We start from the raw sequence: 23,449 nt of genomic DNA on the forward strand, positions 1-23,449 counted from the left end.
GCGCTGTCGTCACTTTGTCTTGTCTTGTGTTGTTTTTAGGTGTGTTATAAAATGGGAAGACTCACTCACTGTAAACTGAATTTACCTCAGGGTACAATAAATATTTTTGAATCTTGAATCTTTGAATCTTTGAATCTTGAAAAAAACATATGCGAATAGAAGAAGTGAAAGTTGTCTTGATTTCAGAGACTTTCTGTCTTTCTGAAACATAAGTTTCAGTGGATTCATCTTAAACTAGAATCTGGCTCTCAGAGAGGCAGCCCTCCGCCGCCGCTCAGATCGGTCACCAACAACCAGAAGAACAGCAGATATGATCAAACCACGTTGTGATCGGAGCCGAGCGCTGCGGCGAGCGGTGCCTCTCTCTCTTGCCCTCTCGCCCTGTGTGTGTGTGTGTGTGTGTGTGTGTGTGTGTGTGTGTGTGTGTGTGTGTGTGTGTGTGTGTGTCTGAAAAGGAAAACCGAAAAGCAACATAATTTATGTTATTTTACATCATTTTAATTTGAAAATGGACCGGATTCTCTCGTATTTTCCGTTCCCGACTTCCTGTGCGGTGCGATCTGCTCTGTCCAGCTGTACAGCCGGCGGTCCACGGCGAGCCGCCACCCTCCTGTATGAACCGTCAGAGAGGTTAATGGGGCGCCGATCTGACCGTCGGTGCGCGGCGCTTCCACTTCCGCGTCGGAAGCGGCGCGTCCTGTGAACCAGGCGTTTGTCGCCCCCTGTCGGCGGGCCTGCCCAACCATGTGAAAGACTCTCTATTGCTCAATGATATAGAATCCTTTAAAAAACTCCTGGATCCAGACGGTGATCCGGATCTTCACCAAAGTTTAATGGATTCTAAGTTAGCCCAAGACCCACCTTTCCACCAAGTTTCATTGCAATCCGTCCATTACTTTTTCCATAATCTTGCTAACAAACCAAAAAACCAACAACCCAACAGACTGACGTGACAGAACCTCCTGGCGGAGGTAACCAAGACAAAGGAGACATTTTCACTCAGAACCAGTTTTAAAAACCTGCTCAGGTTTGGAGTTTCTGGAGTCAGGAGCTGAGTTGTTTTTTAAAATTCCTTCTTTTTATTCATGTGATGTTTTCTTTCTTCCCGGCTGCAGCGTCTTGGCGTGTCGTTGTGTTGGCGGTGCGGTGCGGTGGCGCTTCACTCTGGGACGCCGCCGCCCCGCCGCCCCGTGCCCCTCCCCCTCCTCACCGTAGATCTTCTGGATGCCCTGCAGGTCGTCCAGCGGCAGCGTGAAGCTGGTCGTGTCCATGTACTGGTAGAACGGCGCCATGATGGCGCTCGGGTCGTTGGAGTGCTCCAGGCCCAGGGCGTGGCCCAACTCGTGGACCGCTACCAGGAACAGGTCGTTCCCTGTGAAGCAGGAGGACATGGAGGGTGAGACAGAGACACACAGGGGACATGGACCCGGAGCACCGCTACGCTCTGCTAGCTTATAGCCACTATGCTTTGCTAGCTTGTAGCCGCTACGCTCTGCTAGCTTGTAGCCGCTTAGCTTTGCTAGCTTGTAGCCGCTATGCTCTGCTAGCTTGTAGCCGCTACGCTCTGGTAGCTTGTAGCCGCTACGCTCTGCTAGCTTGTAGCCGCTACGCTCTGCTAGCTTGTAGCCGCTACGCTCTGGTAGCTTGTAGCCATTACTCTCTACTAGCTTGTAGCCGCTACGCTCTGCTAGCTTGTAGCGGCTATGCTCTGCTAGCTTGTAGCCGCTACGCCCTTGGTCCTGCTCAGGTCGGGGGCGGAGCCAGTCCCAGCTGTGGGCGGAGTCCACCTGGACAGAGGTCAGAGCCCCGGTGAACCTGACAGGCTTGTGTTTGGACCGCGGGAGGCCGGAGAACCTGGAGGGAACCGACGCTCACACGGGGAACATGCAAACTCCACACGACAGGCCCCGGAGCAAAGTGTAAACAGCCCTCGTTTCCATGGCAACTACTTCAAGGGAAACGCGAAACGTGGCGTTCTGGGTGACGGAGGCGGAACGTTCCTCTGCTCAGCGATCGGGAACGCCACAGCAGCAGTTCTCAGCAGGACTCCGGGAATCGAACCGGGACTCCGCCGCCGCCGGACTCACCGTCGTGGTTGGCGTTCCCGAGCGTCCACGGCTCGTCGGAGTCGAAGTGGGTGTCGCCGCCGATGCCGGCGCCGGGGAAGTAGGCGTGCGCCAGGAAGCCACCCTCGCCGTCGAACGGGGAGCTGTCGCCGTGGAAACCGGAAGCGAAGAAGATCATGATGTCGGCCTCGCGGCCCTCGCTCTTCATCTCCGAGTACGGGACCTCCTGGAGAGGCGGAGAACAGGTTGGCGCAGTCAGCTGTTTTCAGGACGTTTGACTGCCAGAGGATTCATTTCCTAAGATCAGGATTAATCGCATCATTTCCGCAGTTAATCTCGATTCCAGGCCAAACCGTCGGTTCTGAAGATGAAGTTCCTGGTGTGGGACCAGGTCGACTCCCAGCAGCGCCGCCATTTTAATCACATTAATCAGGATTAATTAATTCAGGGCTGAATTAATCGGCTCAGAGAGCAGAGAGGAAACTGATGACATTCTTCATCTGAAGCTTCAAATGCTCCTGCGTCGATGTTCTGCACGGTTCTAATCCCAGACAGAACCCGGGCCTGGCCTTCCCTTGAGCAACTCAACTTTAAAGTCCAAGTAAAGCAGAAATAAATGTGTGTTCTGAGTTTGTCACGCTGCAGAAACATGTGTCACTAGCCACTGAGCCCAATTGCTAAGTATATAAAATAAGGTCTGAAAATCATGGAAAAACCAGCTCTTCTCTCTGCTGTGACACGCTGGGGGCGTGTCAGCTGGAAGCCTGGAGCCACGCCCACACGCCTCCGTGTGACTGTGACAGTGACATCGACAATGACAATGGAAGCTAGCGCTAACAGCCTCATGAGACGGACCCAGCCCGACCGATGTGAGCCATCAGAGCCACAGCTGACTCAGTCAGATGCTGAGGAGCTCAGCCTCGTTCCTCCGGTCTCCCAGAATCCTCATTTATTGGTTTTAGTTAAACAGTGGGATTCCCCCGCTCCGCGCCAGTTAGCCAGCCGCTAGGCGCCAGCCGAGTCGACCCGCCGGGATGGGGGGGGGGCGGGTCCGCAGCTGGGGAGATCCGTGGGAAGGGCCCGGCGTGCGTCCAGAGTCGCCGCCGCCTCGTGGGTTTATTTAGCTAACGGCGTGGTGACCCTGCACACTGTGGCCCCAGGGACGATGCAGAGCGGCGTGGAGGTGACAGGCCACCGATGCTAATGCTAGATGTATTTACATCGCTTCAGCATCCGGGGCGGGTTTATGCTAATGAGGGCCCCGTTACGTAACGCAGCCCTGATCTCTGACCCGCCCATTAAATCCTGAACACAGAAGCTCTGGAAACAGTCTGAAGTCTACCTCCAAAATGAAATCATTAATGGAGGAATGGCTTTTATATGTGGTAAAGAAACACATTTATGACTATTTAAGGTGTTTAGAAGAACATGGCTGACTTTGCTTTACTCGGACTTTAATATGGTGGATGGTTCAAATCCCACCTCAGTGCTTGTGCTCCTGAAGCTCTGAGACGAGGGGATTCCTTCTGCTAAACTGAAGAGTTTGAGTTAATCTCGATTAACTGCGGTCAGAGCTGCGATTAATCATTTGTCATTTCTGAGTGATTGTGTCGGCCGGGTGCTGATGTGTGATTGGCCGGAGGAGGACACGCCCACCCTGACCTGGAAGCTGAGCGGCGTGACGGCCTGCCACACGGCGAAGGCCCGGCCGATGGCGCGCTGCGTGTCCTTCTCTCCCACCTTCGGCGTGAAGTTAGAGATGCTGCAGGAGGGAAGAGAAACCAGAGGTCAGAGGTCAGGGGTCAGAGGTCAGAGGTCCATTTGCTCCACTGCACCAAGGCACTTCAGCAACACGCGGGATTCTAACCGGCACCCTGAGACTCCTGCTGTGGCGCTGAGGAAGGACGGGTCAGAAAGAGACGACGATCTGGAGGAAATCAGGAGACGAGAGACCAGGACCAGACCAGGACCAGACCAGGACCAGACCAGGAAGAGACCAGGACCAGACCAGGACCAGACCAGGAAGAGACCAGGAAGAGACCAGGACCAGACCAGCACCAGACCAGGACCAGACCAGGACCAGACCAGGAAGAGACCAGGACCAGACCAGCACCAGACCAGGACCAGACCAGGACCAGACCAGGACCAGACCAGGAAGAGACCAGGAAGAGACCAGGACCAGACCAGCACCAGACCAGGACCAGACCAGGACCAGACCAGGAAGAGACCAGGACCAGACCAGGACCAGACCAGGAAGAGACCAGGAAGAGACCAGGAAGAGACCAGCACCAGACCAGGAAGAGACCAGGACCAGACCAGGACCAGACCAGGAAGAGACCAGGACCAGACCAGGACCAGACCAGGAAGAGACCAGGAAGAGACCAGGACCAGACCAGCACCAGACCAGGAAGAGACCAGGACCAGACCAGGACCAGACCAGGACCAGACCAGGAAGAGACCAACACCAGACCAGGACCAGACCAGGACCAGACCAGGACCAGACCAGGACCAGACCAGGACCAGACCAGGACCAGACCAGGAAGAGACCAGGACCAGACCAGGACCAGACCAGGAAGAGACCAGGACCAGACCAGGACCAGACCAGGAAGAGACCAGGAAGAGACCAGGACCAGACCAGGACCAGACCAGCACCAGACCAGGATTAAACCTGGATTGAAACAGGATCAGGTCTGAGGAAAGATGGTCAAGTTTAAAAAGGAGAAGACACCCTGACAACTGTCTGGAGGAGGAGGAGGAAGAGGAGGAGGAAGAGGAGGAGGAGGAAGGTGAGGAGGAAGAGGAGGAGGAGGAAGAGTTAATTGGACAGAAATCAGTTTCATTACTGAAACATCTCAAACTGGCGGGTCCTGAGCTGGAACAGCACCAGTCCACAGTGAAACCCAGTGTGTGTGTGTGTGTGTGTGTGTGTGTGTGTGTGTGTGTGTGTGTGTGTGTGTGTGTGTGTGTGTGTGTGTGTGTGTGTGTGTGTGTGTGTGTGTGTGTGTGTTTATATGCATTTTTCTATCCTTGTGGGGGCCAAATGTCCCCACAAGGATAGGAAAACCTGCTCGATGTGCCTTGTAGGACCTTCTTCCGGTCCTAATGAGGGAAACAGTGTTTTCTTGACCATGTTGTTTCTTTAGGGTTTGGCTGAGTGGTGGTCAGGGTCAGGGTCACGGTCTGGGTCTGGGTCTGGGTCAGGGTCACGGTCTGGGTCAGGGTCTGGGTCAGGGTCTGGGTCTGGGTCAGGGTCTGGGTCAGGGTCTGGGTCTGGGTCTGGGTCTGGGTCACGGTCTGGGTCAGGGTCACGGTCTGGGTCAGGGTCTGGGTCTGGGTCACGGTCTGGGTCACGGTCTGGGTCTGGGTCTGGGTCAGGGTCAGGGTCTGGGTCAGGGTCTGGGTCTGGGTCTGGGTCAGGGTCTGGGTCTGAGTCTGGGTCAGGGTCAGGGTCAGGGTCACGGTCTGGGTCTGGGTCTGGGTCTGGGTCAGGGTCTGGGTCACGGTCTGGGTCAGGGTCAGGGTCTGGGTCTGGGTCTGGGTCAGGGTCACGGTCTGGGTCTGGGTCTGGGTCAGGGTCACGGTCTGGGTCAGGGTCACGGTCTGGGTCAGGGTCTGGGTCAGGGTCTGGGTCTGGGTCTGGGTCAGGGTCTGGGTCTGGGTCTGGGTCTGGGTCTGGGTCTGGATCAGGGTCTGGGTCAGGGTCAGGGGCTAGTAAATGCATTATGTCACTGAGTGTCCTCACAAGGATAGAAATACAAACCTGTGTGTGCGCGCATGTGTGTGTGTGTGTGTGCACGTGTGTGTGTGTGGCAGACAGTAGGCAGCAGTTGTCTGATTTGAGTTAATGGTGCGTAACATCATGACGATGAGGATCGCCAGGTGACATGAGGCCAAAACACACAGATGGTGCACTCACACACACGCACACGCACACACATACACATATACACACACACACACGCATGCACTCAATATGGGAGAGTGTGTGTGTTGTTCTAGCAGAGCGTCCCCGTCTCTCTGCTGGCGGCCTCTGACAGGGCCGTTGTCCACGTGTTTGCTCCTGTAGCCACCCCCAGCAGTCTCCCAGGTCCCGTTTCCATGACAACCATTCAAGCCAAAACACGGAGCTGTTCAGAACGCCGTTGCTCTGTCGTCGTGGAAACAGACACCCTGAAGTATCAGTTACTTTTAAAAGACAGTTACATTTCTGTTCCTCTGCATCAAATAATGAATTCAGGGTTTTTTTTTAGGTTTTTCAGTTCTTCAGGTTTTTAAAACAAAATCTTTAAACATTTTCTGAAACAAAGATTTTTCCCAATCAAAACTCTAGAAAGGAAAAAAGTCCGTGTTGTAATTTACTCAGTGCTTCTTTCTTTATCTACGTAGAATCCACGACGTCAGAGCTCTCAGGAGCTGCCGCTCCACTGGTGGTTAGGCTGGTGGTTAGGGATGTTGTTAGGCTGGTTGCTATGCTGGCTTTTAGGCTTGTTGCTATGCTAGTTGCTATGCTGGTTGCCATGCTGGTGGTTAGGGATGTTGTTAGGCTGGTTGCTATGCTGGCTTTTAGGCTTGTTGCTATGCTAGTTGCTATGCTGGTTGCCATGCTGGTAGTTAGGGATGTTGTTAGGCTGGTTGCTATGCTGGCTTTTAGGCTTGTTGCTATGCTAGTTGCTATGCTGGTTGCCATGCTGGTGGTTAGGGATGTTGTTAGGCTGGTTGCTATGCTGGTTGCTAGGCTGATTGTTAGGCTGGTTGCTATGCTGACTTTTAGGCTTGTTGCTATGCTAGTTGCTATGCTGGTTGTTAGGCTGGTTGTTAGGCTGGTTGCTATGCTGGTTGTTAGGCTGGTTGCTATGCTGGTTGTTAGGCTGGTTGCTATGCTGGCTTTTAGGCTTGTTGCTATGCTAGTTGCTATGCTGGTTGCTATGCTGGTTGTTAGGCTGGTTGCTATGCTGGTTGTTAGGCTGGTTGCTATGCTGGCTTTTAGGCTTGTTGCTATGCTAGTTGCTATGCTGGTTGTTAGGCTGGTTGTTAGGCTGGTTGCTATGCTGGTTGCCAGGGACTCTGACCTGCTAACCAGAAGGAAGTTGATGCGTCTCGGGTGATTTTTGTTTTTTTACGGAGCAAGTTTTTGCTTTTAAACTCATCCTATTTGTCCACCGATACGTTTCTGCGCATTAAAAACTCAACTCCTGATTGTTTTAAAAATAATAGTCTTTTTTTTCAAATTCAGATTTGTGTGCTCATACTGCTGTAAGAGTGTGTTCCTGTTCTGTTGCAAATCAGTCAATAAATCAGTATGTTTGTCTGCATTTATGTATTACCTTATTGGCCCGAATATAAGTTGATATTTTATTCCAGGAACGGTATTCTCAAAAACGGGGTGGTGCTCTGATGGAGGACTGGATGGAGCCAGAGTCCCGGGGAGCTGTCCTGCCTCTGCTCCATGCAGTGGCTCCGCCCCCCGTTAGGGGGAGCTAGTGAGCTGGACAGAGAGTCAGCCTGCAGCAGTGAGAGAAGAAGACTGAGCAGTGTGGCTGCTGCTGGTTCTTCTAAGCTTCATTTCAAACAGCATCCAGAATACCTGCCTGTCAGTACTCGAGTATACTTAGCTGATGTTCAGGATGAAGGGGAAACTGATACTTGTGAGTTTGTCCGTTTGTTTTGAAGTTTCAACGCAGATGCTAATTCCGTTAGCATGTCAATGGCGTTTCCATTAATAGTTAGCATTGAGCTAGCAGCTTTGATTTTAAACACTGACTTGTTTTGTTTTGAATTCAGTTCAGCTTCAATTCAACTTTATTTATGAAGTGCTAATGACAACATGGTTGTTTCTAGACACTTTACAGAGAAACCCAACAGATTTCAGACAGTGATGTGTGTTGTGAAGCATCTTGTGTGTTTGTTCACTTCTGTTTGTCTGGTTGGTTTCAGTTTTACAGCCATCAGGAGAAAGTAATAAAAGCTCAGAGCAGCTGAAACCTGCTGCTTTCTCTCTGAAGAACTGTTCTCTACAGGCCAGACTGAACTTGTAACTTATTATTTTTGTAACTTATTATTTTTGTAACTTATTATTTTGTGACCCCCAGGGCTCCCTTGAAAAAGAGGTTTTTAATCTCAATGGGACCTACCTGGTTAAATAAAGGTTAAATAAAATAAAAATAAAAACCCAACATTCAGGAGGCTGAATTATTAATGTTCATGAAGCTGAACGGAACTTGAATTTGATGGTTATAAAGTTATTTACATCATTAATGCAGTTATTGAACCTTTGAGGTGCTTAATTGTTGCTTATTTTGAGAAAGAGAATATATTGTTTATTTAATACTGCAGTAATAATTTTTTTTATCTCAAATCATGTGAAATGTTATCTCTGCTGTGAGTTTTTGGGTTTAGAATAATTGTACAATAAAAAGTTATTTTATGAGGAACCTTATTGTCTTCAACATATTTTTCTTTTCACAAAATAATGTTTAAAAAATAGTGGTCTTATAATCAGAGTGGTCTTAGATTCGGGCCGATACGGTGTATCACTAAATTATGATGATTCCTTTTCCAATGTTTAAATTGTATTTATGATGATTATGAAGTATGAACATAAAGGAAGAAAAATTAAAGGTTCCATATGATGCTGTTTCTCAGTCCCGTCATTTCAGTCTCAGAAGCCCAAAAACGTAGTATTTCAGTTTGTTCGTTAGACTGAAAGAGGCTCTGAGGAGCCTCCGCAGAACAGCCGTGTCTGAGTCTGCTTCCTGGTCTGGCCACGCCCACACACACACACACACACACACACACACACACACACACACACACACGGTGGGGGCTCAGTCAGGGGGAGGAGTTAAACTGCTTATTCCAGGATAAACGGACCAAACTCAAACTGGAGAGTGAGCTTCCTGCCATCAGGCGTCGCTCTCAGGACGGTTCTGTAAACGCAGTAAAGTGTGTTAGTTGAACATGAAGTGTGTGTGACGGCTCGGACGACACCAAGGCAGCCCCAACAGTCCTGAAGAACCCTGCCGTGACCTTTGACCTCTGCAGCTCTTTTGCTCTCATTTCAGGCCTGAACCCTGAGCTGTTTGGCGTCTGGACACTTTAACATCAGAATCTGGTGGAAGTATTCCAATAAGCTCCTCCCAAACAGGAAGTAGCTTCAGGAAGGAGGCGGGGCTTCCAAATTCTGCCAGAGGTGTGAAAACATCCCGCTCGTCTCATCGTAAATTTGACCAAATGAGGTCTGAAATGAAACATGTTTCAAAAATTTAAATTTCCTGAGTTAAAAGGTTCCATTTTCTATCAGAGCCTGGAATTGGTCCGGATTCCCGAGAACAGACCGGAGGATGAAACGCAGCAGTGTGCCTCCCTGACAGGAGTCCGGGGTGAGCCGAGGACCGTCTGACGGGGACGTCCAGACGGGGACGGCTGGACAGGGACGGCTGGACAGGGACGCACCGCGGCGAGCCGGAGACGCTGAGAGACGCTGAGATGCAGCCTGATTCTGCCCAGTCAGCTGCAGCAGAGCCAAACCCGTCTGGATCCTCAGATCCCGGGCTCACTGTGGGAGCCGCGGTGCATTCAGGCTCCCCCGGGACCATCGGAATTTACATTACAGGCCCATAAACTGTAGAGCGGGGCGGAGGAGGGGCGAAGACGAAGACATCCAACACCAAAATCAATAGAGGACAGCAAGCACTCAAAGAAAGAACTGATCAGATGGCAAGACACAAAAACAGCTGAAGAAACGTCCGGAACGGGCGAGAAACGAGCAAAAGACCATTAAAAAAATCTAAATCACCACAGACTGAGTAGGAGTGTCAGAAAAAAGCTTAAATGAAAATATGAAAACGTTAAAAGCTACAAAAAAACAGAAAACACTGGATTTGACAGAGAGAAAGAAAGACAGAGAGAGAGGAGGAGGATGGAAGGAAGCAGCAGAGCCGTGATGTGTTCAGGGTCCCAAAGGAAAAACGTAATCTGCATTACAGCCACATTAGAGAGCTCAGCTGGGAAGAGAGAGAGAGAGAGAGAGGGAGAGAGGGACAGTGTCCCGTCCCGCTGCTGTCTCTGCTACCTGTAGGTGATCTTCTTGTCCCTCCACTTCTGTCCCGTCAGGGCGTAGCGTTTGTTCCTCTGCCGCCGGCTGCTGTGAGGATGGTCCGGGACGCCGCAGCGAGGCCTCCGCATCCACCTGACACACACACACACACACACACACTCAGCGGGCCGTGAAGGCGTGGCGTTGGCTGCCACCGCGGCGGCTCCGGAGCGGGACTCACTCGATGGTGGTCTGGTCCAGGACCCCGGTCACCGGGATGCCGTAGAAGCGCTGCATGGCGGCGACGGCCGCCTGCATGGCCCGCTCCTGCCGCAGGTCCCACGAGCCAACGTGGTGAGGCAGCAGGTAGCCGTAGCTCTTCAGCCAGGTCTGCAGAGAGGAGAGCAGCGAGCGGGTCGGAACCGGAGCGTCAGAACCAGGAACACCCGACACCCGGGTCAGAACCAGAGCTTCAGATCCAGAACACCCGGGTCAGACCCAGAGCTTCAGATCCAGAACACCCGGGCCGGACCCAGAGCTTCAGATCCAGAACACCCGGGCCAGACCCAGAGCTTCAGATCCAGAACACCCGGGTCAGACCCAGAGCTTCAGATCCAGAACACCCGGGCCGGACCCAGAGCTTCAGATCCAGAACACCCGGGCCAGACCCAGAGCTTCAGATCCAGAACACCCGGGCCAGACCCAGAGCTTCAGATCCAGAACACCCGGGCCGGACCCAGAGCTTCAGATCCAGAACACCCGGGTCAGACCCAGAGCTTCAGATCCAGAACACCCGGGCCGGACCCAGAGCTTCAGATCCAGAACACCCGGGCCGGACCCAGAGCTTCAGATCCAGAACACCCGGGTCAGACCCAGAGCTTCAGATCCAGAACACCCGGGCCGGACCCAGAGCTTCAGATCCAGAACACCCGGGTCAGAACCAGAGCTTCAGATCCAGAACACCCGGGTCAGACCCAGAGCTTCAGATCCAGAACACCCGGGCCGGACCCAGAGCTTCAGATCCAGAACACCCGGGTCAGACCCAGAGCTTCAGATCCAGAACACCCGGGTCAGACCCAGAGCTTCAGATCCAGAACACCCGGGCCGGACCCAGAGCTTCAGATCCAGAACACCCGGGCCAGACCCAGAGCTTCAGATCCAGAACACCCGGGTCAGACCCAGAGCTTCAGATCCAGAACACCCGGGCCGGACCCAGAGCTTCAGATCCAGAACACCCGGGCCGGACCCAGAGCTTCAGATCCAGAACACCCGGGTCAGACCCAGAGCTTCAGATCCAGAACACCCGGGCCGGACCCAGAGCTTCAGATCCAGAACACCCGGGTCAGAACCAGAGCTTCAGATCCAGAACACCCGGGTCAGACCCAGAGCTTCAGATCCAGAACACCCGGGTCAGACCCAGAGCTTCAGATCCAGAACACCCGGGCCGGACCCAGAGCTTCAGATCCAGAACACCCGGGCCGGACCCAGACTTATCCGCGGTGCTGAAGCAGCTTCAGAACATCTGAGAACCAGACCATGGAACCAGCAGAACTCCGTCCTGCTGTCAGTGTTTCACTTTATTTGCTTCGCTGAATGTTTCTTCTGTGAAGTCTGAAGCTTCTGTCTGTTTCTACGTTTTCATTTCATTAAAGTTTTGCTTTTACATTTAAAAAAAACTACGTCTGTTTCCATGGAAACAGCAGAAACTATGCAGTTAGCGAGTTGTTCCACTAGTTGGCGCTTTTGTTGGAGAACCAGGAGCACAGTTTTCCTCCCGTTTCCATGGATACAGAGTCGGAACAGCTGTTTTCAGATGTGTGCTCGCCGCTGTGGTGTGAACGGAGGAGTGTGACAGAGGAGTGTAAATGCAGGAGTGTGAACGGAGGAGTGTAAATGGACGAGTTTAAATGGAGGAGTGTCACGCGACAGAACGTTCCTCCACGTTCCACTACTCTGCCGGGACTCAGTTCCCGTTCCGCCGGCCGGACTGTGAACGATGAGGAGAAAGAAAAGCGGCAGAAACGAGAGAGGAAGAGAGAGAGGAAGAGAGACAAGGAAGAGAGACGAGGAAGAGAGACGAGGAAGAGAGACGAGGAAGAGAGACGAGGAAGAAAGACGAGGAAGAGAGACGAAGAAGAGAGAGAGGAAGAGAGACGAGGAAGAGAGATGAGGAAGAGAGAGAGGAAGAGAGACGAGGAAGAGAGATGAGGAAGAGAGATGAGGAAGAGAGAGAGGAAGAGAGACGAGGAAGAGAGAGAGGAAGAGAGACGAGGAAGAGAGACGAGGAAGAGAGATGAGGAAGAGCGAGAGGAAGAGAGACGAGGAAGAGAGATAGGAAGAGAGAGAGGAAGAGAGACGAGGAAGAGAGATGAGGAAGAGAGAGAGGAAGAGAGACGAGGAAGAGAGATGAGGAAGAGAGATGAGGAAGAGAGAGAGGAAGAGAGACGAGGAAGAGAGATGAGGAAGAGAGAGAGGAAGAGAGACGAGGAAGAGAGATGAGGAAGAGAGATGAGGAAGAGAGAGAGGAAGAGAGACGAGGAAGAGAGACGAGGAAGAGAGAGAGGAAGAGAGACGAGGAAGAGAGACGAGGAAGAGAGATGAGGAAGAGAGAGAGGAAGAGAGACGAGGAAGAGAGATGAGGAAGAGAGAGAGGAAGAGAGACGAGGAAGAGAGATGAGGAAGAGAGAGAGGAAGAGAGACGAGGAAGAGAGATGAGGAAGAGAGAGAGGAAGAGAGACGAGGAAGAGAGATGAGGAAGAGAGAGAGGAAGAGAGACGAGGAAGAGAGATGAGGAAGAGAGAGAGGAAGAGAGACGAGGAAGAGAGATGAGGAAGAGAGATAGGAAGAGAGAGAGGAAGAGAGACGAAGAAAGACGAGGAAGAGAGAGAGGAAGAGAGAGAGGAAGAGAGACAAGGAAGAGAGACGAGGAAGAGAGATAGGAAGAGAGACGAGGAAGAGAGATAGGAAGAGAGGAAGAGAGAGGAAGAGAGACGAGGAAGAGAGAGAGGAAGAGAGACGAGGAAGAGAGATAGGAAGAGAGGAAGAGAGAGGAAGAGAGACGAGGAAGAGAGAGAGGAAGAGAGACGAGGAAGAGAGATAGGAAGAGAGACGAGGAAGAGAGAGAGGAAGAGAGACGAGGAAGAGAGATAAGAAGAGAGAGGAAGCAGCTGATGGGAGAATAAGGCTTTAGACTCGGAATCGGTGGGATCGTCTCTCGTCTTCTGATTCTGCTGGTTTTCACTCTGCAGCTTGAGAACACCGTCTGACAAGAATCCAGAGAGAGAGAGAGAGAGAGAGATGGGGGGGGGGGGGCGGAGGAGGGGAAGGCACGGTCCATCCACACCGAGTCTTAAATAATGGGCCATTTTCACAGCTCCACCACTTCCTGAAAATAGCTGTGCACATTCATTTCCTGTCTTGCATTATTGGCCAAAATGATTAATCCAGGTGTGTCTTGTTGCAGCAGTCTAAACAAGACACACCTGGATTAATCAGTTTGGCCAATAATGCAAGACAGGAAATGAATGTGCACAGCTATTTTCAGGAAGTAGTGAAGCTGTGAAAATACCCCATTGAGGCGGCAGCCGGTCGGTCGGCCAGAGAGAAGCTCTGAGCTCTGAGCCTCGACAGGAGGAGGTCGAGAGCGAAATCCGGAAGAGTCCAGACATTCCTCCACACCGACTGCTAACGCTAATGCTAATGCTAATCCTGCTAATGCTAATGCTGAACCTGCTAATGCTAAACCTGTTCATGCTGAGCCTGCCAATGCTAAATCTGCTAACGCTGAAAATGTCACTGCTAATGCTAAACCTGCTTATTCTGAACATGTTCTGCTAATGCTAAACCTGCTAATGCTAAAAATGTTACTGCTAATGCTAAACCTGCTAATTCTGAACATGTTCTGCTAATGCTAAAAATGTTACTGCTAATGCTAATCCTGCTAATGCTAATGCTGAACCTGCTAATGCTAAACCTGTTCATGCTGAGCCTGCCAATGCTAAACCTGCTAACGCTAAAAATGTCACTGCTAATGCTAAACCTGCTTATTCTGAACATGTTCTGCTAATGCTAAACCTGCTAATGCTAAAAATGTTACTGCTAATGCTAAACCTGCTTATTCTGAACCTTCTACTGCTAAACCTGCTAATGCTAAACCTGCTAATGCTAAAAATGTTACTGCTAATGCTAAACCTGCTAATTCTGAACATGTTCTGCTAATGCTAAAAATGTCACTGCTAATGCTAAACCTGCTTATTCTGAACCTTCTACTGCTAAACCTGCTAATGCTGAACCTGCTACTGCTAAAAAACAGAGGAAAGAGTCTCAGGAATTCCGTGCTGCATCAGTCAGTATGTTTCTGTGTGTGTGTGTGTGTGTGTGTGTGTGTGTGTGTGTGTGTGTGTTCTTGTATTTCTATCCTTGTCGGGGCCAAATGTCCCCACAAGGATAGCAAAACGTGGAACGACGTGCCTTGTGGGGACCTTTTTCCGGTCCTAAGTAGGAGAAACAGTGTTTTCTTGACCATGTTGTTGTTACTGAAAAAAGTAAAAGTGCAAAAACATTTCTTTAGGGTTAGGCTTTGTTGTGGTGTGGGTTAGGGTTAGGGTAAGGGTCAGGGTTAGGGGCTAGACATGAATGGGAGTCAATGGACGGTCCCCACAAGGATAGAAATACAAGACTGAGCGTGTGTGTGTGTGTGTGTGTGTGTGTGTGTGTGTGTGTGTGTGTGTGTGTGTGTGTGTGTGTGTGTGTGTGTTCTCGTATTTCTATCCTTGTTGGGGCCAAATGTCCCCACAAGGATAGCAAAACGTGGAACGACGTGCATTGTGGGGACCTTTTTCTGGTCCTAAGTAGGAGAAACAGTGTTTTCTTGACCATGTTGTTGTTACTGAAAAAAGTAAAAGTGCAAAAACATTTCTTTAGGGTTAGGCTTTGTTGTGGTGTGGGTTAGGGTTAGGGTAAGGGTCAGGGTTAGGGGCTAGACATGAATGGGAGTCAATGGAAGGTCCCCACAAGGATAGAAATACGAGACTGAGCGTGTGTGTGAGTGTGTGTGAGTGTGTGAGTGTGTGTGAGTGTGTGTGTGTGTGTGTGTGTGTGTGTGTGTGTGTGGACCAGCTGCTCCTGCCTGCTCAGAGGAAACTGTTCAAATTCAATAATTCATCAGATGCCGTTGTACGAGGGGGGGCCCAAAAGAAACCGGACTGTGGTTATAGAAAAAAACCAAGAGTGATTCCAGACTTGTGGCCGTTATGTCGCGAGATCAAAGCCTCAAGCATCACTGAAAAATGTCACCTCCCAAACACACACAGGCAGCTCACACACAGTGTTTGTTACTACAGTCCCCCCCCTTCTTTGAAAAATCCCAGAATGCTCCGGCGCCTCTGAACCAGGAGCAGAACCAGGCTGGGTGGACATGTCCCGGAGCTGAACGGCAGCTGGAGGACGATGGAGGCTGTTTGGAAGATCCTCCCTGCTGCGGCGCTCCGGGAGGCGGTCCGGCTGAAGCGGCGGCGCTGTGGGAGGGGGGGGACGGTTTTACCCACAGGGCTCTGCGGTAAAACAGCTCCTGGTGAGAAACAGCATGGCCCTGCTGCTCCATCCGCCGTGTCCCCTCCATTCAGCCCCGTCAGACTTCTGTCTCTTCCCAAGAATGAACACGGAACTGAAGGGGCGGAGCTTTAATGACGTGAAGAGGAGCAAAAAAAATCGAAGGACGCTCTTAAAGCTCGGGTCGGCGATGTTGTCCAAAGCACTTCTTGTCACACTGAGTGAAATGCTCCTCGCCCCCTGGGAGAAGGTGCGGAAAAAATCTGACCACTGTAGCGGAGGACAGTAAAAACTCCGACCAATCGTAAGGTGCGGGCCGCTCTTAAGAAACCAATCAAATCCCTTCGCCGTTCTACCAGCCCCCTGCGCGAACGTTTCAGTGGCGTGCGCTGTAATCTGATCTGGAGGAGGAAGATGCTCTATACGCTCCTCTCTGGAGAAAAAGCTGTAAATGATTGAAGGCTGAATCCAGCTGAGCGGAGACGTGTCCACACAGCAGGACGCTCATCGGGCAGTGTCAGGCAGGAGGGACATGATGAGACAGACATGGAGACGAAGAGGACGTCCATCACCGAGGCTACCATCCGTCCAGCGACTCGGGACGAGCAGAGCTCACCGAGCTCATGTCTGAGAGGGAATGTGGAGTTCACTGCAGCTGGAGGACAGACGTCCCCCTGGAGGACAGACGTGCCCCTGGAGGACAGACACCCCCCTGGAGGACAGACGTGCCCCTGGAGGACAGACGTCCCTCTGGAGGACAGACATCCCCCTGAAGGACAGACACCCCCCTGAAGGACAGACGTCCCCCTGGAGGACCAACCGACCCCTGGAGGACAGACGTCCCCCTGGAGGACCAACCGACCCCTGGAGGACAGACGTCCCCCTGGAGGACAGACACCCCCCTGGATGACAGACACCCCCCTGGAGGACAGACGTCCCTCTGGAGGACAGACACCCCCCTGGAGGACAGACGGCCCCCTGGAGGACAGACACCCCCCTGGAGGACAGACACCCCCCTGGAGGACAGACATCCCCCTGGAGGACAGACACCCCCCTGGAGGACAGACGGCCCCCTGGAGGACAGACGGCCCCCTGGAGGACAGACATCCCCCTGAAGGACAGACACCCCCCTGAAGGACAGACGTCCCCCTGGAGGACCAACCGACCCCTGGAGGACAGACGTCCCCCCTGGAGGACCAACCGACCCCTGGAGGACAGACGTCCCCCTGGAGGACCAACCGTCCCCTGGAGGACAGACTGTCCCTCTGGAAGACCAGCTGTCTGATTGCAGGACCAATCGACACTCAGAAGATCACCAACGTCAGGACGGAACATCACCCGGAGAACTGACTGTCCCCCAACAAGAGGACCAACGAGAGCAGTCCAGTCCTGAGGCCCCCTGTCCTGAAAACATGCTGGACAGAGGAGCCTGAGGACCAGGACCAGGACAGGGGGGATGAGGGATGAGGACCAGGACAGGGGGATGAGGACCAGGACAGGGGGGATGAGGACCAGGATTGGGACACTGGGGCCGAGAGGCCTGAGCGTCCCCTGGAGGACTAGCTGTCTTGGTCCAGATCCAGACGTGGAGCACAGCTCCCTCAGCCTCACGTCTCAAACGGCTCCCGACACCCAACACCGACTCAGAGTCTCTCCAGCACGAGGTCCCTGAACGCACCGAGGCCCCTGAACGCACCGAGGTCCCTGAATGCATCGAGGTCCCTGAACGCACCGAGGTCCCTGAATGCACCGAGGTCCCTGAACGCACCGAGGCCCCCGAACGTACCGAGGTCCCCGAACGCACCGAGGTTCCTGAATGCACCGAGGTCCCTGAACGCACCGAGGTCCCTGAATGCAAGGAGGTCTCTGAACGCACCGAGGTCCCTGAACGCACCGAGGTCCCTGAACGCACCGAGGTCTCTGAACGCACCGAGGTACCTGAACGCACCGAGGTCTCTGAACGAGTTCCCTGAACGCACCGAGGTCCCTGAATGCACCGAGGTCCCTGAACGCACCGAGGTCTCTGAACGAGGTCCCTGAATGCACCGAGGTCCCTGAACGCACCGAGGCCCCCGAACGTACCGAGGTCCCCGAACGCACCCAGGTCCCCGAACGCACCGAGGTCCCCGAACGCACCGAGGCCCCCGAACGCACCGAGGCCCCTGAACGCACCGAGGTCCCTGAACGCACCGAGCTCCCTGAACGCACCGAGGTCTCTGAACGAGGTCCCTGAACGCATCGAGGTCCCTGAACGCACCGAGGTCTCTGAATGAGGTCCCTGAACGCACCGAGGTCCCTGAATGCAAGGAGGTCTCTGAACGCACCGAGGTCCCTGAACGCACCGAGGTTCCTGAACGCACCGAGGTCTCTGAATGCAAGGAGGTCCCTGAACGCACCGAGGTCCCTGAATGCACCGAGGTCCCTGAATGCAAGGAGGTCTCTGAACGCACCGAGGTCCCTGAACGCACCGAGGCCCCTGAACGCACCGAGGCCCCTGAACGCACCGAGGTCCCTGAATGCACCGAGGTCTCTGAACGAGGTCCCTGAACGCATCGAGGTCCCTGAACGCACCGAGGTCTCTGAATGAGGTCCCTGAACGCACCGAGGTCCCTGAATGCAAGGAGGTCCCTGAACGCACCGAGGTCCCTGAATGCAAGGAGGTCTCTGAACGCACCGAGGTCCCTGAACGCACCGAGGTTCCTGAACGCACCGAGGTCCCTGAATGCAAGGAGGTCCCTGACCGCACCGAGGTCCCTGAATGCACCGAGGTCCCTGAACGCACCGAGGTCTCTGAACGCACCGAGGTCTCTAAATGAGGTCCCTGAATGCAAGGAGGTCTCTGAACACACCGAGGTCCCTGAACGCACCGAGGTCCCTGAATGCACCGAGGTCTCTGAATGAGGTCCCTGAACGCACCGAGGTCCCTGAATGCACCGAGGTCCCTGAATGCACCGAGGTCTCTGAATGAGGTCCCTGAACGCACCGAGGTCCCTGAATGCACCGAGGTCCCTGAACGCACCGAGGTTCCTGAACGCACCGAGGTTCCTGAACGCACCGAGGTCTCTGAACACACCGAGGTCTCTGAACACACCGAGGTCTCTGAACACACCGAGGTACCTGAACCTCTTGAAATTACCCCCCACCCCCACCCCCACCCCCTCTTCCTTCAGACTGGATTCATGAGCCTCCCGTTTCCCAGCATGCTCTCCTCCTGCCCTCCTCTCTCCTCCACCTCCATGAATTATGGACGGAGCGTCTATATTTGGACTGCGGGGGGGGGGGGGGGGGGGGGGGGGGGGGCGTCTGGAGGGGCTTTGTTCAGCACCGAGCTGATGGCTGATTATTGACATGAGGAAGAGGAGGAGGAGGAAGGTGGTGATGGGATTCATGTGAAAGAAAAGGCGCGCAGTGATGACTTCCTCCTCCTCCACCTCCTCCACCTTTTCCACCACCTCCTCCTCCTCCACCTCTTCCTCCTCCTCCTCCTCCTCTTCCTCACAGCAGCAGATTCACGCGCTCTCAGACAATCAGGAATAATCACCCTGATGAGCAATTAAGACGTTTTGTTTATGACAGAAAAACACGCAGGACGCAGCTGCAGGAGGGATGGAGGGATGGATGGAGGGAGGGATGGATGGAGGGAGGGATGATGAGTGGATGGATGGATGGAGGAATGGATGGATGAGGGAAGAGAGATGGATGAATTATGGATGGAGCGGAGCGCGCGTCAGGACGCGAGGAGATAAAGGAGGGATGCTGAGAAACCTCCCCCCCCCCGCACCTCCTCCCCCTCCCCCCGCACCTCCTCACTCACCTCCACGATGAAGGTCTTCTCCTCCCCGCACACCGACACGACCCAGAACAAAAGGGGGACGTAGCAGGTCTTCCAGCGCCACCCCGGGAGCCCCGCTCTCCTCCGCCTCGGTCCTCCACCTCCTCCTGTCGCCATGGCCGAGTCCCCGAACCCCCCCTCCACACCTCCTCCTCCTCCTCCTCCTCCGCTGTTTCCACAGTCCTGCTCCTCCCGTTCACCGGAGGAGACGCTCCGTGTTCTGCTTCATCCCGGCTGCGCGCGCGAGAGAGGGAGAGAGCGAGGGAGGGAGGGAGCGAGAGAGAGAGGGAGAGAGAGAGGGAGAGAGAGAGAGATGTTGTTGCAGTGCCATAAGTCACCACCAGGGGCAGCAGAGCCAAACTGCTCTGTCTCTTTGTCAGGCTCGGTTCGGCTCGGTTCGGTTCGGTGTCTGTGACCCTGTCCAGGTAAAACCAGGCTGAGCTGCAGAGCGCAGATCTACACATCATCTGGATGAATCCACAGATCAGTGATCCACATCCATAAGAAATACACAATAAACGTACAAAACGCCACACAGTGGTTGTGTGTCTTTGTCGCTCTTCGCTGTCTGCAGTGTTTCCACCAGCGGCTGCTCTGTGTTGTGTGTTTCCCCTCAGTGTGTTGTTGTTGTTGTTGTTGTTGTTTTGAGTCTCTGTTTGTCTTTGTGTGTCTTACTGGTTTGGGGCCTTTATGGTTTATTGATGCTGTATTTAGTTGCATTTACACACAACCTGGACACACTCACCTGGACAGACTCACCTGGACAGAGACTCACCTGGACAGACTCACCTGGACAGACTCACCTGGACAGAGACTCACCTGGACAGACTCACCTGGACAGACTCACCTGGACAGACTCACCTGGACAGACTGTCCTCAGCAGCAGTGGTTTGACCGTCAGCCTGTTGCTGGAGGAGCAGAAAGAAAAGCAGGTCAAACCCAGAAAGAGGAGGAGGAGGAGGAGGAGGAGGAAGAGAGGGAGGAGGAGGAAGAGGTGTGTTTCAGAGCTGATGGTGTTTATTCACACACTACTGTCTGCCAGCCAGTGCAAAGCATTGTGGGTAAGCAGAGCCAGTCAGGGATGGAAGAATCATGAAACAGAGAACCGACAAGAACAAGGACTGAGAACCAGACCACTTCCTGTAGAACCAGACCACTTCCTGTAGAACCAGACCACTTCCTGCAGAACCAGACCACTTCCTGTAGAACCAGACCACTTCCTGCAGAACCAGACCACTTCCTGTAGAACCAGACCACTTCCTGTAGACCCAGAGGAGCAGACTGTCCGGTTCGGCTGCAGGTTTGACTCCAGCCTGGTTCATTTTTCCATCGCTTAATTTCAAGAAACCCTCTGCCTGGAGCCTCCTCCGCCCCCCTCCGCCCCCCCCCCCCCGCCCCCCTCCGCCCCCCCTCCGCCCCCCTCCGCCCCCCTCCAGGCCTCCTTGGACCCCTTCTGGGCCCCTCCAGCACCCGCTGGCCTCCCCTGGCCCCCCTCCAGGCAGACCCCAAAAACCCTGTCCTCCCCACAGTTCAGAAGCCCAGCAGACCGTCGGCCTCCGTCCACTCAGAAACTCATGGGTCTTCTGTGGGTTCTGCCGGGTTCTGCTGGGTCCTCCTCCTGGGGGTTCTGCCGGGTTCTGCTGAGTCCTCCTCCTGAGGGTTCTGCTGGGTCCTCCTCCTGGGGGTTCTGCTGGGTTCTGCTGGGTCCTCCTCCTGTAGGAGCCCTGGAGAGGGAGAAGGGGGAGACGACTAACGACTCACACCTGAGAGCGACCCCCCCCCCCCCCCCCCCCCCAACGGCTCCAGCTCCTAGCCTCTCCCTCTTGGCCCCGCCCCTAGCTGCTGTAGCTCCTCCCCTCTGCCGCTGCGTCTTGGCCACGCCCCCCAGCACACGGTGGCGTATCTTCCGTGGGGGCACGGGGGCGTGAACTGATTGGCCACCCTGTGTGCCCCCCCAACCCGCCCACCCCCGCACAAATTTTCGTTGAGAATTGACATTACTGAAATGCCGATTTCCGACGCTCATGAACGCAACTTCGTTGTCTGACTGCAACTGAATGCACCAAAGAAGTTGGTTTCCTATTGGTACCTGCATTTGGCTGAGGGGAAGCGCAGCCTGGCACCTTTGCGGTCAGAAGACTATGGAGAATTCTTCAGGTTGTGAATGAGTGTGTGTGTGTGCTTTTATGTTGAAGTGGCGCTCTTATTGTTGAAGACCAGTGTTGCCAGGTGTACGATAATTATCGTATTTGTACAATAATTTTGCCCTCTGTACGATGTACGATCAATAATCCCAAAAAAGGCCAAATATACGATAATCTGACCATTCCGTGAAAGTGTGGTGAAGTGATTATTTAAATAATCACTTCACATCTCAAACATAAATAAGCATTTAACCTGTAATTACAGGTTAAAACATTCACAGGTGATTAGGTACAGTTCATGTTGTGGTTAATTACTTTTGAAAATATGTGTATAAATACGTGAAGGTTAAAAATCCATATGGATGAGGTTGTTGGATGTTATGGAGTAAACAGGTTTTCTGGACGTTTGCATATTTGTCTGTTAAAAAACAGGTTAGTTGTGAGTGTGGCTGTCCTGCATCAGACAGTTGGGTAAGTGGAGTGGAGCCAGGTTTTTTTTTTTTTTTGCCTCTATTTCTCTTTCTTTATATCTCTGGATATTATCTTTGCTATTTTATTTATTTCTCTAGACGTTATGTTTTTGTCACATGACTTTGAAGTTGAACAGTTTGAGTGAATGGAGGGGTTCTGTGGAGGTTTTTGTATTTCACGTGTGGATTTCAGGAGGAGATCGGAGCGTCAAGCTTGGGCTTCATTATTCAGGAACCTACAACATGTGTGTGTAATGTAACTGGTTCTTACCATTCTCAGATTCTTGTCCGTGGATCTGCAGGCAGGCTGACACCAAATAAAGCTGTTTTCGAGCAGAATTGTTTCTTTGTTTATCATTCAATTAGTAACCGACTAAACGGAAGGGCATATATTTATCTGGCAGTTCAAATACAAGTCATGTGAAACATGTTATGACAAAACGTAAAAAGCCAAGTCCTAATGAAGTCCTAAGTTTTCATGAAAAAAGAATCCAGCTGTTCTTTAATACGGCACAGAAACATTTACAGTTCAGTCAAAAGGCACAACGGTGTCACGATGTTTGTCAGTGCAGCACAGTTGCACAGTTTAGTCTTCGTCCTCTTCTGGCTGCAGCATGTCGGTCTGCTCCTCCATCGGTTCTCAACCACTGGTCACAGTCACTTCATGACATGTTCTGTAAAGCCACCAGACTCTCAGCAGCTGTAAGTCTTCCCTCCTCTTGTTGCGGCTTCCAGCAGGTTCATCACGGGTCTGCGCTCCAGGGGGGGTGCTGGACCTGGTTGAGGCCCAGATTCACTAACGGCAACCAGTCAGTTGTGTCTGGAGGAAACAGGTCTGATGGATGTCCTGGAGTGGAAAGATAAAAAAAGAAAAAAAAAAGACATTTAAAAAAAAATCTGTGTCACAAACAGATCGTTACAGTAACTACAATTTACATATAGACTCTATCGTATAGGATATGAGCAACAACCCTGGACAAACCGTCCTGCAGTCATGGTCACTTTTTAACTCCCATAATAAATCAGTCACTTCATCACACACACATTCTGTTGCACTAAAGCATCCTGTACATATTAGTATATATATTATAGCTCCTGTTATATTTTACATTCATGTTCTATTTAAAGTTAGGTCTTTCCTCCTTTTAGATCTATATTATTATTATATTATCCTATTAATATTCTTATTAAGATTTGGACCATTATTTATTCTCATTCCTTATTGACACACTCCCTGGCTGTTCTGCCCCTGTGTGTTCTTTGAGCCTCTGTAATGGTAAATTTCTCCATGGTGAGATAAATCAAGGCTCCAGTATTCTATACACGTCCACACACACTCACAGAATTACTCT

The 23,449-nt window shown here is 52.5% G+C and overlaps 1 protein-coding gene across 1 annotated transcript in view; it reads right to left on the reverse strand.

Moving 5' to 3' along the window:
* Positions 1-19,592, reverse strand: part of mmp24 (matrix metallopeptidase 24) — a 28,463-nt gene extending 8,871 nt beyond the window's left edge. Inside the window, exons 1-6 of the mRNA XM_030092575.1 lie at positions 19,466-19,592; positions 10,343-10,491; positions 10,138-10,254; positions 3,729-3,828; positions 2,088-2,292; positions 1,211-1,372 (exon numbers count right to left, since the gene is read on the reverse strand). Of these exons, the coding sequence (XP_029948435.1) occupies positions 1,211-1,372; positions 2,088-2,292; positions 3,729-3,828; positions 10,138-10,254; positions 10,343-10,419 (661 nt within the window). The 5' untranslated portion in view covers positions 10,420-10,491; positions 19,466-19,592. The remainder of the gene's footprint in view (positions 1-1,210; positions 1,373-2,087; positions 2,293-3,728; positions 3,829-10,137; positions 10,255-10,342; positions 10,492-19,465) is intronic.
* Positions 19,593-23,449: the final 3,857 nt, after the last annotated feature.

The sequence above is a fragment of the Salarias fasciatus genome, chromosome 5 (genome assembly GCF_902148845.1).
Source record: "Salarias fasciatus chromosome 5, fSalaFa1.1, whole genome shotgun sequence".
In the NCBI taxonomy this organism is placed as follows: domain Eukaryota; kingdom Metazoa; phylum Chordata; class Actinopteri; order Blenniiformes; family Blenniidae; genus Salarias; species Salarias fasciatus.